Below are 17,317 nucleotides of genomic sequence, written 5' to 3'. Positions count from 1 at the left end.
CCTTCTGCACTGTATGTTCTATGTTCTAAATGTTTTGTATAAAATGTTGATTAGGCCACACCTAGAATATCGTGTGCAGTTCTGGAAACCACATTATCGGAGGGATGTGATAGCACTAGAAAGGGTGCAGAGGAGATTTACCAGGTATTGCCTGAGCTGGAGAGTTTTAGTTATGAAGGGCGATTGGGAGGAGAGGAGGCTGAGGGGGGACATGATTGAGATGTGTAAAATTATGAGGGACATAGATAGAGTAGACAGGAATAAACTTTTCCCCTTGGTGGGGAGGGTCAATGAGCAGGGGGTGTAGATTTATGCTAAAGGGCAGGAGGTTTAGAGGAAAACCCTTTTCACCCAGGGGGTGGTGGGAGTCTGGAACTCGCTGTCTGAAAGTGTGGTGGAGGCACTTGTGATCCCAAGCCACACAAGGCTATGCTGGAAAGTGGGATTGAAGTAGTTTGGTGGTTATTTTTGACCAGCGCCGGAGCGATGGGCCGAAGGGCCTTTTCTGTGCTGTCGACCTCTATGACTCCTCGTGATCTGGCTGAAACATACAATATGCTGGAGGGGCTCGATAGAGTAGACACTGAGATGTTCTTTCCCTTGGCTGGGGAAACTACAACACAAGTGTAGTCTCAGTACAGGGATTGAGATGATGAGAAGCGTGAAGAGCTGTGAATCTTTGGAATTCTCCAGCCAAGAGAGCTGTGGATTTCCCATCGTTGAGTATATTTAAAACTGAGGTCGAAAGATTTTTGATCTCTCAGGGAATCAAGGGTTATGCTGAGCGGGTGGGAACATGCAGCCGAGACAGATGATCAACAATGACCACATTGAAAGGTTTTGATGTGCCATATTGTCTATTCCTGCTGTTATTTCTAATGTTCTTATCTGTTAACTGACCTTACTGCAAATGTAAATGATTTCTCGGTTTACTCTAACCAGAACATTTTATAATTTTGAAGACCTCTATTAAATATCTGTTCAGTTGCTCCAAGGGGAACAGTGCCAGGTTCTCTAGTCCTTCCTTATTAACTAAATTCCATCATCTTTGGTACCATTCTAGAAACTTTCCACTGCACTTTATCTAAGAGAGACATAGGGGGCGGGTTTGAGCCGCACTCTCCGCCCATGAGAAACTCGGCACGGACTCAAAATCCGCAGACAATCGAAAAACACGATTCTCTCCGGCGTGACCTGGTTTTGGAATTTTCACACTACAAGGGCCCAGGAACCTCATTGAAATACATTAGCGTGTCATTAGCCATCATTCTCCCCAAACCTTCCCTGCTCACGGGATACTCAATCCGGCATCATTTACAACAGGTATGGCCGGGCGTGAGGCACTAGATGGTGGGAGCCGGGGAGGTGAGAGGGGGGAGGGTAGGGCGAGCCCCCGAGACACCTGTGAGGTGGGCTAGGGGCTGTGAGACTGTAGCGCTGGCCAGGGTGCTCCAATCTGCTTGGAGGTTTGGAGTCAGTTTCCTGCTAAGGAGACAGCGCGAACCGCACTCACTTGCTTTTTGCAAAGAGGCTGAAACAAACTCCGTGGGAAATCCTGCCAACAGCGTCAGTACGATTTGCACTGTTGTTCTTGCCGGAACTGACACTTTGCCATTTTTTGTAAGATTCAGCCCATCATATTAATCGAATCTACATGAGAATTAATAGATATTTGCTCGGCTGACATCTCTAATCTTTTTCTTGAACATTGACCACAGCCCATGTTGTCTGTAAAAATCCGGTTAACACATCTGAGTGGGTCACTTTAGAGAGTTTACTGAATTTGTTTGAGACTGGAGTCATGTGTCGACCTGGACTGGGTAAAACAGCAAGTCATTTCAATTGTGTCACTGTCAGGAGTGGCGGCGTAGGGCGATTACATTACTCACCAATAGATACCATTTTGCTTACCTGAATTTTCTGCTTCCTTTAATGCTATGTTAATAGCAGTAGAGTTCGCTGCACTGTCTGATGTCTTACTGATGTTTCCTACATCATTTCTGATTGGCTGCAATTTACTCATTACTCTTTCAGCAATCTCAGTTGCTTCACGAGCGGCATCTTTTGCTCGCTTTAACGTCTCACCAACACCCTCTGAAACAAAGATATTGAAAATGTTACTTTTAGTAACGACAGGATGTAATGTCAAAACTTCCCTTGAGAGTTGAAGATTAGGTCAAATCCAATACTGTCATGTGAGTGTTCCTTTAAGAAATATTTTTGTCTCATCACATGGCTTCAGTAAAGTTATTGTGTGGGTGGAGCTGGGCTGTGGCTCTGTGAGTTTTTACTTTGCTTTTTGAGTTGGGAGCTGGCTGTGGCTCTGAGTTTTACTTTCGCTTTAAGGTTGCACTGGTTTGTACAGCACAGGTTGAAACAGAAGGGTTTCTCCATCTGCATTTTAAAAGCCGTTTCCAGATTACTTGATAACTTAAAAGAGAGAACTGCTGTCTGGAAGGAATTCAAACCAGCTGTTTTGGAAAGGAAGCAAGAGTATCCGCACCATGTCTGAGAGACACTAAGGGCGGAATTCTCTGCAAGGCCTGACACCGTTGTGAAACCTGGAGAGGTTCACGACGGTGTCGGAAGCCTCTCCCGGCCCCCTATTCTCTCCTACCCCGGGGAATAGGCAGGCCGTACCGGGAAACTCGGCGGCCGGGCCTTGTCCCTGGCTTCAAGGCCCGGCGCGCCAAGAATGACGCCGCGGCGGAACCTAATGACGTCAGCCGCGCATGCGCGGGTTGGACAGCTCAAACCCGCACATGCGCAGTTGCCATCTTTCCCCTCAGCAGCCCCGCAGGACATGGCGGCTTGATCTTGCAGGGCAGCGGAGGGGAAAGAGTGCGTCCCCTTGAGACGCCGGCCCAATGATCGGTGGGCACCGATCGCGGGCCAGTCCCCTCCCGAGCACGGTCCTGGTGCTCAATCCCCGATCCGCCCCCTCTAGGCCCCACACTTACCTGGCGCGCCATGTTCACGACGGCAGTGACTAGGTGCGGTTGCCGCCGTCGTGAACAGTTTGGGAATGGCAGGCCACTCGGCCCATCCGGACCGCCGTTTGTTTCTCCGAGCGGCATGATGGAAAACCGGACACGCCATTTTGGGGGTGGGTGGGAGAATAGCGGGAGGTGCAGGAGCGGACCTCCCGCTATTCTCCCACCCATCGTGGTTGCGGAGAATCGTGGCCTAAGGGTGTAGTGTGCTGAGCCACATCTTTCAAAAGGGGTTTCTTTCTTTTTACTTGGATCTTGATATTAAATTGGAACAGTTAAGGGGGATTCTTTAAAGCTTATACATAGATTACTGGAGCTGTGTGGGGTCTTTATGTTTGTGTGTGTTTATAAAAATGTTAACTAAATTAGTCGAATAAAGTTTGTTTTTTGAGTAATAGCGCCTAAGATCTCGGTTGAATAACATCTGAAAGGCAGACACTTCTGCTCATCGTTACCAAAATCAATAAACAGTTGTATGTCAGGTGAACTCTATGATATACTTTGGAGTTTTCCAAACCCTGGCCCATAACAAATACAAACATAGGAATATACGAATTATGAGCATAATTGGGCCATTCTGCGCCTCAAGCCTGCTCCGCCACTTAATAAAATCGTGGTTGACCTGTGTTTCAAATTCCACATTGAAGTGTTTAAAATCAATCAAGGATTTGACAGGGAAATACAGAGAAACCAGTTCCTCTGCAGGTTAAGATTGCAAAACAAGGGGGTACTACAACAAAATTAGAGAGGAATTGTCAGGGATGATGTCAGGAGACAGTTCTTCACACAGAGGGTGGCAGGAATCTGGAACTCTCTCCCCAGAAGATTGCCGAGGCTGAGGGTCAATTTAAAAAACCTGCAACTGATGAATTTTCATTGGATACAGGTCACAGAATCAAGGCAGGTAAATGGAGCTGCCATGCTCTATTTGAATGGCAAAACAGCCTTGAGGGACCGAATGAGCCCTTCCCGATCGTATAACATGAACCAGCTAACATACAGCATGTGAATCCATACCTTGATTTATTTGTTTAACTTTTCTCCGAAGTGATGGAAGATCCTGCAGCAACTGATCTTTCTTACGTTTAGCATCATTGAGGCGATTTTCTGTATCTCTGAGGTTTGGCAAAATATCTGAAAAATGGCAGAGTTAAACTTTTGGACACATGCAAGCGTGGCTGTAGGCTGAGCGATTTTCAAACTTTATTTGTCATGGAAACATTTTTTACATGCAGGCGACAGAAAGACAACCTGGAGGTTATATTTAGTCAAGGTTTTGCCTGCTGGCTGGAGGATCAGCAAGAGCTTCACTTTGCCTCCTTTAGGGTATTAAGTGTTCGTCAGGCAGTTAAGTGGCCCGTGACAGGCCTTCCCTACGATCAAGGACCTGAGGGGTGGAAATCCCCACCAACGTCCGGCCAAGAGCTGTCAGCCAATCAGTGGTCAACAGTTGTCTGTTGACTTCCGGTGGTGGCTATGGAGGAGTAAGTCGCACATTTGGTGGCTCCCGCTCTGGTCGGACTTTTGGAACTTTCCCCCGTTTTTCTACTGGACTTGAATTGTGAAACGGATGTTAGTGGTAACTGTTTACTGAATTCCCACTTCGGTGCCTGAAGAAAAGGGTTAGAAGTGTTTGTAAGGGCAGAAACAAAAAGATAGAGAAGGCTTGGGCTGTAGCTGCAACAGAAGACGGCATGGCGGAGGTTCGGACCTCTGGCTTGTCGACCCAGCAGTCTGTGGAGCAGCTGATGCAAGTCATTCAGGAAGGCCTTGCTACGCAGAAACGGGGCTGCTTGGACCTGATAAAAGAGTCGATTGAGCGGTTGGAGCTTAGATTGGACGCCCAGGATCGGGCGATCCAGAAGGTGGAGAAGGCGCTGGCTGAGCAGGAGGAACATCAGACTGCAGTGGAACTGGAGGTGGGTTCTGCTGAGGGACCAGCAGAAGAAGCTCCTGAGAAGGTGGAGGATCGAGAAAATAGGTCCTGCCGACAGAACCAAAGAATCGTTGGACTCCCGGAGGGGTCCGAAGGAGCGGTCGCTGGGGCATACATCGCAGACATGTTTGTGAAGCTGCTGGGGGATGGGGCATTCTCCCGGCCCTTGGAGGTGGATAAGGCTCACAGAGCACTTGCGAGGAAGCCATGAATGGGAGACCCCCCCACAAGGGCAATGGTGGTGAGATTCCACAGGTTCTCGGATAAGGAGCGCATTCTACAGCGGGCCAAGCAGACACGGAGCTGTAAATGGGACAATAGCATCCTGCGGGTTTACCAAGACCTGAGTGTAGAGTTGGCCAGGAGGAGAGCAGGCTTCAACCAGATCTGGTTGATCCTTTTTAAGAAAAAGGGAAGTTTGGACTGTTATACCCAGCCTGTCTCATGGTCACGCATGAGAATCAGCACTTCTACTTCGAGTCGCCTGAGTACGCGTTGGACTTTGCGAAAAAGGGCTGGTGATGGATTGAGAACTTTTGAACTTGGCTGCAACGTTCATGTTTTTGTTTTTTGTTTTCGTAAAAAGTTTCTCGTTTTGCATTTCATGGAAGATGTTTGTAATGCCGTTTGCATTGATTTGGAACCAGCGGTAGAGCTAAGTTAAGGTTTTCATTTGCACTGTTGGGGGATTGAGGTGTGCTTGTTTTGATCTTGGTGTTTTTCTGTTGGGCAATTGTGTGGGGATTGTTTGATGCTAGAGTTTGTTTGTATGAGCGGAGGGGAGGGTGGGGAGGGAACAATAGGTGGGAGACTATCTGGTGCCGGGGATGGGGGCTACCAAGCTAGCTGGGCGAGCTAGCTCTCGGAAGCGCAGTGGGGAGGGGGGTGTGTGCATATGTTTGGTTTAGTAAAGGGGTTGGGTTACAGGGTGTTGTTACTAGCGGGCGAGGGGGGGCAAATGTTCTGCTGACGAGGGAGGGACTTGGACTGAGGGGGCGGAGGCAGCTTGTGATGGACCAGTGGAGGCGGGCCTAAAAAAGGGGATGGCTGATCGGCAGAGGGGGAAGGGGGGCAATGAGCCCCCCAACTAGGCTGATTACCCGGAATGTTCGAGGGTTAAATGGGCCGGTCAAGAGGGTACGTGTGTTCGCGCATATTAGGGGATTGAAGGCGGATGTGGCAATGGTGCAGGATTAGAGTAACGGGCCAGGTTAGACTGAGGAAAGGCTGGGTCAGTCAGGTCTTTCACTTGGGACTAGATTCAAAGACTAGAGGGGTCATGATTCTAATCAATAAGCGGGTGGTGTTTGAGGCGGGTAGAAGTCTCGGACGTGGGAGGTCGGTACATTATGGTCAGTGGGAAACTGGAGGGGGTGCAGGTGGTATTAGTCAATGTGTATGCAGCAAATTGGGATGATGTGGAATTTATCAAGAGGATGCTGGGGAAGATATTGGACCTGGACTCGCACAGGTTAGTCGTGGGAGGGGACTTCAACACAGTTATTGACCCTGGCTTCGACCGTCAAGCTCGACAACGGGCAGGGTGCCAGCAATGGCAAAGAACTAAGAGGGTTTATGGAGCAAATGGGGGGGGGGGAGTGGTGGATCCATGGAGATTTGGGCAACCGAGGGTGAAGGAGTTCTCCTACTCACACGTGCATAAAGTCTACTCCCGGATTGATTTCTTTATTTTGAGCAGGGCCTTGCTGGCTGGGGTGGTGGACAAAGGGTAATCGGCGATTACAATCTCAGACCATGCTCCGCACTGGGTTGACCTGCAGGTTAGTAACGACAGTAACCAGCGCCCACACTGAAGGTTAGATGTGGGACTTTTGGCAGATGAAGGGGTGTGCGAGCGGCTGAGGAAATGTATTCAGAGCTACCTGCAGGTCAACGACACGGGAAATTTCAGCAGCGGTGGTCTGGGAAGCACTGAAGGCGGTGGTCAGGGGGGAGCTGACCTCGATACGGGCCCATAGGGAGAAGGTGGACAGGGCAGAGACGGACCAACTGGTTAAGGAGTTACTGCAGATCGATAGGAGGTATGCGGAGACCCCAGAGGCAGGGCGTTTAAGGGAACGCCGGAGTTTACAGGTGGAGTTTAGCTTGCTGACCACAGGGAGGGCAGTGGAGCAGCTGAGAAAGGCGAGGGGGGGCGATCTATGAACATGGAGAGAAGGCCAGCAGAATGCTTGCACAGCTGCTCAGGGAGAGGGAGGCAGCCAGGGAGATTGGGAAAGTAAAGGACGGAGACGGGAACCTGGTTGGTGATTCAGCAGGGGTGAATAAGGCGTTTAGGGACTTCTACAATAGGCTGTACAGGTCAGAAGGGATGAGCACTTCTTGGAGGTGGACGGGGTAGAAGGGTTGGGGGTCCCGATCGGATGGAAGAGATAGTGGAGGGGCTTGAAGGCCATGCAGGCAGGTAAGGCCCCGGGTTCGGACGGGTACCCAATGGAGTTTTATAAAACGTTCTCAGGTATATAGGGGCCGGTGTTGTTGAGGATGTTCAATGAGGCGAGGGAAAGAGAGGTGTTGCCCCCGATGTCACAGGCAACGATTTTGCTGATTCTTAAGCGGGACAAGAACCCGAAGCTGTGTGGGTCCTACAGGCCGATATCCTTGTTGAATGTGAATGCTGGCCAAAATCTTGTCCTCCAGGATCGAGGATTGTGTTCCGGACGTTATTGGGAAGGACCAGACGGGGTTTGTTAAGGGTAGGCAGTTGGTAGCCAATGTAAGAAGGCTGTTAAATGTGATCATGATGCCCCCGGAAGGTAGGGAGGTGGAGGTAGCGATCGCAATGGATGCAGAAAAGGCTTTTGATCGAGTAGAATGGGAATATCTGTGGGAGATACTGGGAATGTTCGGATTTGGGCGGGGCTTTACTGACTGGGTCAGGTTGCTGTATCAGGCTCCTGTGGGAAGTGTACGGATGAATAGGACAACACCGGACTATTTTTAGACTGCACCGGGGGACGGGACAGGGATGTCCCCTCTCCCCACTGTTATTTGCGCTGGCGATAGAACCGTTGACAAAAATTGCTCCGAGAGACTCGAGGGGCTGCAGAAGACTGGCCGGGGGGGGGGGGGGGGGGAGCACAGGGTTTCGCTCTATGCGGATGACCTGCTTCTGTATGTTCAGACGCAATAGAGGGGATGGAAGAAATCATGCGGACTCGAGGGGAATTTGGCCTGTTTTCGAGGTTTAAGCTTAATATGGGAAAGAGTGAGATGTTTGTGGTCCAGGCGAGGGGACAGGAGAGGCGACTGGGAGAGCTGCCGCGTCGGTTAGTAGAGGGAAGCTTTAGGCATCCAAGTGGCGCGGGAATGGGACCGGCTGCATAAACTGAATCTGGCCCAGCTGGTGGACCAAATGAAGGACGGTTTTCGCAGATGGGACGCGCTTCCATTGTGTCTGGCTGGGAGGGTGCAGACGGTGAAGATGACAGTCCTCCCGAGATTCTTATTTGTATTTCTGTGTCTCCCCATCTTTATTCCTCGGTCCTTTTGTAAGCGGATCAACAGAGTGATCACGGGCTTTGTCTGGGAGGGCAAGACCCCGCGAGTAAGGAAGGGAATGCTTGAGCAGAGTCGGGGAGAGGGCGAGCTGGCGCTGCCAAATTTTAACAAATATTACTGGGTGTCTAATATAGCCATGATCAGGAATTGGGTGGTGGGGGAGGGGTCGGCATGGGCGCGTATGGAGGTGGCTTCATGTAAGGGCACCAGTTTGGGGCCGTTGATAATGGCGCCTCTGCCATTCCCGCCGGCATGGTACTCCACCAGCCCAGTGGTGGTGGCGGCCCTGAGAGTTTCGGGCCAGTGGAGGTGGCATGTGGGAGCAGTGGGAGCATCGGTCTGGTCCCCAATCTGTAATAATCACCGATTTGCCCCGGGAAGTATGGATGGGGGGTTCCGGTTATGGCGGATAGCGGGGATTGAGAGGATGGGGGATATGTTTATAGAGCGGAGCTTTCTGAGTATGAGGGCGTTGAAGGAAAAGTTTGGGTTGGCGAGGGGAAACCAATTCAGGTATCTGCAGGTGCGGGACTTTCTTCATAAACAGGTGTCAACCTTCCCGCTCCTACCTGCTAAGGGGGATTCAGGACAAGGTAGATTCCAGTGGGTGGGTAGGAGAGGGGAGCGTCTCGGACATTTACAAGGAACTCATGGGGTCAGAGGAGACGCAGACCGAGGAGCTGAAGCGCAAGTGGGAGGAGGAGCTGGGAGGTGAGATAGAGGATGGTCCATGGACAGACACGTTGAATAGAGTCAACGCAGACGCAACATGTGCCAGGCTCAGCCTGATCCAATTTAAGGTTGTTCACCGGGCTCACATGACAGTGGCCCGCATGAGCAGATTATTTGGGCAGAAGGACAGGTGTGCAAAATGTGTGGGAGGACCAGCGAACCATGTCTACATGTTCTGGACATGTCTGAAGCTTAGGGGATTTTGGCAGGGGTTTGCGGACGTCATGTCCACGGTGTTAAAAACAAGGGTGGCACTGAGTCCAGAGGTGGTGATTTTCGGGGTGTCAGAAGACACGGGAATCCAGGAGGAGAAAGAGGCAGACATTCTGGCCTTTGCTTCCCTGGTAGCCCAGAGACAGATACTATTAGCTTGGAGGGACTCAAAGCCCCCGAAGTTGGAGACCTGGCTATCGGACATGGCTAGCTTTCTCTGTTTGGAGAGGGTCACTGTTAGGGTTCACCTGGAAAGTGGCAACCGTTCATCGACTTCTTTGTGGGAAATTAATCATCAACAGACCGGGGGGGGGGGGGGGGGGGGGGGGGGGGGTAAATGGCTTTTGCATTATATTTATGGTTTCATATATATTGATTATTGTAGTAGAACCGTAGAACAGTACAGCACAGAACAGGCCCTTCGGCCCTCGATGTTGTGCCGAGCAATGATCACCCTACTCAAACCCATGTATCCACCCTATACCCGTAACCCAACAACTCCCCCTTAACCTTACTTTTTAGGACACTACGGGCAATTTATCATGGCCAATCCACCTAACCCGCACATCTTTGGACTGTGGGAGGAAACCGGAGCACCCAGAGGAAACCCACGCACACACGGGGAGGACGTGCAGACTCCACACAGACAGTGACCCAGCCGGGAATCGAACCTGGGACCCTGGAGCTGTGAAGCATTTATGCTAACCACCATGCTACCATGCTGCCCTCATTGTTACTATACCAAAAATACCTCAATAAAATGTTTATTAAAAAAAAATTGTGTCTGTTGCAGGCAGCACCATCAGAAGTAGTGATGGGTGTGGGGAATGCATCCACCAAGGTCACTGAGGGATCCTGGGCGACAGGGGAGTGTGGGCAGGATGGAGACATGATGGGGACATGAGGTGAGAGTCATGCGAGATGGAGGTCAGCAGGAAGGGCTGGGGAGGCAGCGTTCTGTGGGGACCCCCTCCCTGGGACCAGATTCTTCAATCAAGCACAAAGTGCATTTTAACCCTCCCCACTTACCCCACAACAGCCCCACCCCCAACATCCCCCTCCCTCTTCCCGCCCCAGAAACCTGGAAGGAAACACAGCAGAGTTTACCGTTTAGGCTTCCCACGTGGAAAACTCACCACCACCAAACCTACCTCTCGGGAGGGCATTAAATGTGTGAAATGGGTCAACCCCTGACAGGATAACTTATGCAATAGCTGTGCTACAGCTGCTGTAGTGTGATGTCTGAAAGTATCCCTTTCAATTATATATTCCAGTGTTTTTATTTCAGATTTCCAACAATCATTTGTACATCGTTTCATTACGTTTTTTTAATCTTTTGATATTTTGTGACTGTTAGCTTAATGTAGGATCATCACACGCAAGACTAGGGACTTGTATTAAACCCAAGCAAAATACTCTACCTGCATCTAATTTCCTTTCAGCTTCCTTTGTCGTGAGAAGAACGTTATCACTTTTGAAGTTTAAATCAGATGCTTGTCCAGGCAAATCCTCCTTCACCACAGCCTAAAAAACACAACAAAAGGCATAGGAACATAAGAATTAGGAGCAAAAGTGGGTAATTCAAGCCCTTCGAGCCTGCTCCGCCATTCAATCAGATCATGGCTGATCTATTCCTGGTCTCAAATCCGCCTCCCTGTCTGTTCCCCATTATCCTTTAACCCGTTTTTAAAAATAAATCAGAATATATCTATCTCCTTCTTGAAACTATTTAATGATTTGGACTCAACCACACTATTTTATCATAGAATTTACAATGCAGAAGGAGGCCATTCGGCCCATCGAGTCTGCACCGGCTCTTGGAAAGAGCACCCTACCCAAGGTCAACACCTCCACCCTATCCCCATAACCCAGTAACCCCACCCAACACTAAGGGCAATTTTGGACACTAAGGGCAATTTATCATGGCCAATCCACCTAACCTGCACATCTTTGGACTGTGGGAGGAAACCGGAGCACCCGGAGGAAACCCACGCAGACATGGGGAGGATGTGCAGACTCCGCACAGACAGTGACCCAAGCCGGAATCAAACCTAGGACCCTGAAGCTGTGAAGCAATTATGCTATCCACAATGCTACCACAATCACCACCCTCTGCGAGAAGTAGTTCCTCCTCATCTCAGTTTTAAATCTACCACCCCTCAACCTATATCTGTGACCTCTCGTTCTAGATTGCCCACAATGGGGAACATTTGGTCTTATGTTTACTTTATAAATCCCTTTTAGTATTTTATACACCTCGTTCAGATCCCCTCATTCTTCTAAATCCCAGCGAGTATAAGCCCGAACCGTATAATCTGTCCTCAAAAGTCAACCCTTTCATCCCCGGAATCAATTTGGTGAACCTCCTCTGAACTGCCTCCAATGACACCACATCCTTCCTCAAATAAGGAGAGCAAAACTGGACACAATACTCCAGATGTGGTTTCACCAACACCCTGTACAATTGCAACAACACTTCTCTACTTTTATACTCCAATCCTTTTGCAGTAAGTGCGAAAATTTGCCTTTTGGTTGCTGTGCCTGCAAACCGACTTAATAAATCTGCATCTACTGATTAAACCCTCCTCCATGCCTTTTGTCACTTCCAGACTCAACTATTCCAAAGCTCTCCCGGCTGCTCTTTCGTAATCCTGAGCTCATCCATAATTTTGCTGCTCATATCCCAAACTTCATCTCAAGCCTTGTTCACCCTTGTGCTCACTGAACTTTATTGACTCCCGCTCCAGTGGTGCAGTTTTAAAAATCTCAGTTTTGTTTTTCAATCCCACGGTGGCCTCAGTTCTCCCGACCTGTGTAATCGTCTCCAGCCAGACAACCTTCTGATTGTCTTGCACATCCCCAGCTTCCATCACTCCGCTACTGGTGACGGAGCTGCCCGCTTTAAGCACTGGAATTTCTCCCTTTATATCTCAATCCCACGAGCTCCCTCTGCTCCTTGAGGAAATTTCTTAAAATCCGCTACTTTGACCAATTGTTTATTCATCAAGCTGAATGAGCTGAACTTTGCAACTTGAGTGTTTTTCTGGATGTCGATACTATTTTCAAACCCAATTGCCGCAATAGGGAGCCTGCCAGTCCAAACTTCTGCAAGGCTTCCAATTAACAACCTACATCCAAGATCACTGACCAGTGGTGGTGGGCGATTGAGCAGGCAGGGGGACAGATTAGCGTGCCAATGATAGAGCAGCCAGAAGGCTCCACCACATCTGCACTGACAATGTTGCTGAAGTGAATGACAGAAAGCGGGCAGAGTGAAATGGATTTGAGAGAAGGCCGGGGAGCTGGCATCGTCTCTGCACAGTGACCAGTGTCTGGGACAGTGCCCTTGCAATGGCCAACCCCAGACCTCAAGCTTTCAAAATTGCAACTTTGAAGTCTAGTAGATTGTTATTATCACGCCAGCTTGAACTCTCACCATGTACTCGCCGTCTGAGAGACAAGTTGCCAACTGCACCAGCAACCAAATACCATTTTGCCTGGGGAACGGACGATAATTGATTCAATAATAAGCTCAACGGGCTTCCTTTCACAGCAAGGGGAATTGCTGCTGTGCACACAATCCACTTAAGGAAAACAGGAAGAGGCGGGAACATTTCACCATTTCAAGCCAACATGATTTTTTTTCTAAGACCTCCCTCACCACAGCGTCTCCAGGGGCCTGGGGAAAATCCCCCAATAAGAACGTACTTCTAAATTGTTTCACGGACGTGGGCAACACTGGTTAGGGCAGCATTTTTAATGCCCATTCCTAATTGTCCTCGGGAACATGGTAGTAAGCCACCTTCTTGGAACAGTGCAGTCCCTGAGGTATCAGTACACCATGGGCGGATGTCTCCCTTCCCCGATACCGATTCTGTAATCAGCAATCGGGCGGGGAATCCCTTTTGATGCTGAAATCGGGGGTGTTGCCTGTTTGACGCAGGTTTCGTGTGCTCCGCTGCCTCCAAAACTGTGTAATCCCGATTTTTAAGTTCTCATATTCTGCTTCAAACTCCGCCATCACCTTACTCTGCGATTCTCCGCACCCCCTCCAGGACTACAACTTTGTGAATATGTTCCTCTGGCTCGCCAATTTCCCCAAGGGCTTGATGTCCTTCCCAAAGGCTTGGAATTGGAGAGTGCTCCAGCTGAGCCGTGACCAGTGATTGGCCTTGAGAATATATATGTTTATATTTTTACACAATTTAATGCATGTTTCTATTCACCCACTACTAGCATTTGATCAGTTGCACTTCCTCAGGTCTGACATTTACCTGCAAAGCATTATCTGCTGCATCTGCTGCACTGTTGGCTGCTGCCTCTGCTGCATTCACTGCATTGATGATGTTCTCATAGGCATCGGAAGCATTGAGGACACGTTGGATTAAGGCATCTTGGTTTACTGTTCCTATAGCTCTGTAACAATGTGAGTGGTTTAAAATCAAAGTCAGAATTTTTAAAAATGTAGTAACAACAATAATGCGTAAAAACTCCTGATCATCAACGAGGACACTTACAAACGAATAAGTTGCACAATTTGTTTTTATTTGGAACTCTGTCTGGCCAGAATTTGACACTCTCCCCATCCTGTGCAGGTTCTGAGGCGGGGGTGGGGATGGGGGCAGGAGCATGAAATTGCAGAGACGAGATTCCCTCCAGGTTCCCACTGTCCCGACCTCGGAGCGACTTTGGGCTCGGATGGGCAGGAAAGTCCATCCTTGCCCTAATTATGGTCCTTAAGTGGCCATAAAAGAGAAGGTAAAGTGGGAGTGGGGCTGTCAGAGACAGTGGAGATGTGTTCCTTGTCAGCTGACCCCTCCCATCCTGCAAATTCAGCACTATTTTACTGGTAATCTACTTTTTAAAAAACGTTTATTTTTGACAAAGTCGTGCATTAAAAAATCCTAATTTAACTCAACACCACAAGAATTGGTAAAATTCAAGATAATGCCGAAATGCAGGGAGGTGTTTTCAGGTGAGGGAGGGGCTGGGAATGGGTACTTATAAATGTTGCAAACCCTCCAGGGTTGGCCTGGAGTCTCGAACGATTTGATATTAATCTCCTAGTCACTAACTCCAGGAATCCTGGAGACAACATATTGGGGCACTGAGATGTTTTGAGAGGACGAGCCAATAGTAGGAGGACAATGTGAAAAGGTCATGCGATGCTATCTCCAGGAGTACATCCAATCAGATTCAGCCATTACACTGGGCCTGTCCACTGCTCGTGAGGCTGCTGTTGTGAAAAGCCTCAAAGCCACATTGGTGAGATTGAAGAATCTATCTATCAAATAACAGGGCTAGGTAATAAAAAAGGTACATTTACATCGTACCTTTCTCACCTCACAATGCTGCAAAGCACTTTACACCTAGTGAAATAGTTTTTGCGACATGGGGTGTGATCTACCAGATATTCCGGTTCCACTCTGGCACGTGCGTTTCCCGGTGACAAGGGATGCAGGGGTCGGTAAATCCTGATGGCGGGCCGCCTCTGCTGCCGGTGGATTGGTCGGTAAATCCCACCCATAGTCACTGCTGTATTGTCTGAAACGTGACAGACTATCTATACACAGTAACCTCCCACACACAGCACTGTGATACCGATTGAGGGATAAACGTTAGCCAGGACATCAAGGAAAACTTTGAAATAATGTCATGGGATCTTTCCTATCCACCCAAGAAGATGACATGGCTTTAGATTAACACTTCACCCAAACGATGGTACCTCCCACGGTGCAGAATTCCTTCAGTACTGCACCAGAGTGTCAGCTTAGATTCTGTGCTCAAGCATCTGGGGTGGGACTTGAACCCACCACCAAAGGCGAGAATGTTAACAATCGAGCCACGGCTGACAGCCAGATCAGAGAACTGGCATCACAGGTTGCCCGCTTCCCTTTTCCTGAGCATTGCCACCTGGGGACCGGCTGGAAATGCATTTGCTGTGTGTTATTCACTCCTCCGTATTGTCACCCCATGCTGTGCATCTTCTCAAGCTGAGAGGAGCATGCCTGAGAATGGGAACATGAGAGGCTACTGAGTGCTCCCTCCTCCAACATCCAGCAGTGAGCAAAACCAACTCACTGACCTATTGTGCTAATCTCTTTCTGTTCCACCCTTTTCCATCCAGCCAGTGTTCTGAAATAAGAACATAGGAAATAGGAGGCGAAGAATGCTATTCATCCCCCGAAGACTACTCTCGTATTCAATAAGATTATAGTTGATCCTTTACCTCCACTCCACTTTTCTGTCCTATCCCCACATCCCTCTCACCTCTGGAGTTGCTTTGACAACTGATCCAAGTTTTCAGCATGTTTTTCCGCTTTAACCACAATGGGCTCCTTGCTTTTTGCATCTGAAAGCTTTTTAACTTTGGCTTCAAGTGATGACACAGCTCCATCCAACTGAGCTCCATGTTTTTCATAATCCTGGTTGATATAAAAATGATAAATCGGAGTACGATTGTGAAATTTTATTTTCTATCACATCAAGTGCTGGTGATGAACAGTTTCCCCTTACCTCCTGACTCTTGTCCAAGTCCCGAAGCATGTTTTTCAGTTCAGTAAAGCTGACCTCAACCATTTGAAGCAAACTTGTGATTTCTGTATGCTTGTCATCTAATTCATCGTGTTTTTTCTGGGAGAAGAAATTAGATCTTGACTTTGTGTTTCACGTTACACGTCTTCACATTAAATACTCTTAGTTCACACGATATAAAGAGATACTTTGTAACGTCTCCAGGAATGGTCTTTGGCCACTCTTAAGTCATCCTTGTGGATTGAAGGCCGATTTACTCCCCTTTTTTTTGTTGTGGAGAAAATTCTTGCAACCTCCTCCAGCCCTTGGAGATCTCTGCATTGTGTATCCCAGCATTGGCGTCTGTGCCAACAACTGTCTGGACACTTAGCCCTGGAGTTCCTTTTAAACCCCTCGCTTTCTCACGTCCTTGAAGACACTCCTTGAAACCTACATCTTTGACGAAGCTTTTGGTCATCTGTCCCAATACCTCCTTATGTGATTGTTGAATTTTATTTGCTCACATTCCTGTGAAGTGCCTTGCGTATTATGTTAAAGGCACTTTAACATAAATGCATTGTTTTAATATGGATAGCAGCTGTTTAAGGCAGCAGCTCAGCAGCACCTCCTCACAGGCAATTAGGGATGGGCATTAAATGCTGGCTTAACCAGCGAAGCCCACATCTCTTAAATGAATAAAAAGAACAAACAATTCTACTCTACAAATATGCATATTGACTCGAACACGTTCAGCCAAATCAATGATACTGCATTTGTTAATAAGAAATAGGTTAATTAAGACTATTTACAATTTAAACCATATCATCAGCAATAAATAATGACCTTGCCAGTGACTCCCACATTGATGGAAAAAAAGAAAAAATTCTAACTAATCCATTCATTATCAGAAAGGCTTCAAGGTAGTTTGAAACATTTGCCTTACAGGCCAAAGACTTTAGACGTATACAACCATTATCAACAAACACTTGTCTACATGTGATGCCTTTAACATAGAAACCAAGAGAAGATATTTTACAGAGGTAGAGTAAATCAAAATGCACATTAACCTAAGGAACAGGTAATAGACTATGGGGTGGGTGCTGACCAGATGTCAATGAAATGGGTTTTAAAGAAGGGTCTCAAAGAAAGCCAAAATGGAAAAGGGGAGGAACTTTGGGATGAAATTCCAGAGCAGAGGGTAAAGACAGCTGAAAGTACAATTGCCAGTCTTGCTAATCTCTTCCAGCCCTACAACCTTCCAAGATGTCCATGTTATTCTACTTCTGGTTTCTTTAGCATCCCAATTTTAATCATTTCACCATTGGTGGTCGAACATTCAGTTTCCTAATAATAATCGCTTATTGTCACAAGTAGGCTTCAAATGAAGTTACTGTGAATAGCCCCTAGT

General features: G+C 48.2%; 1 protein-coding gene across 1 annotated transcript in view; it reads right to left on the bottom strand.

Annotated features, from left to right (window-relative positions):
• LOC119972898 (laminin subunit alpha-3-like) overlaps positions 1–17,317 on the bottom strand; it is a 412,206-nt gene that overhangs the window by 62,290 nt on the left and 332,599 nt on the right. Inside the window, 6 exon segments of the mRNA XM_038810443.1 lie at positions 1,912–2,094; positions 4,011–4,127; positions 10,818–10,920; positions 13,671–13,812; positions 15,667–15,821; positions 15,913–16,029. Of these exon segments, the coding sequence (XP_038666371.1) occupies positions 1,912–2,094; positions 4,011–4,127; positions 10,818–10,920; positions 13,671–13,812; positions 15,667–15,821; positions 15,913–16,029 (817 nt within the window).

This window comes from Scyliorhinus canicula, chromosome 10 (genome assembly GCF_902713615.1).
Source record: "Scyliorhinus canicula chromosome 10, sScyCan1.1, whole genome shotgun sequence".
Lineage (NCBI taxonomy): Eukaryota > Metazoa > Chordata > Chondrichthyes > Carcharhiniformes > Scyliorhinidae > Scyliorhinus > Scyliorhinus canicula.
The sequence above is the reverse complement of the archived record's forward strand: the minus strand, read 5'-3'. Positions and strand labels throughout refer to the sequence as shown.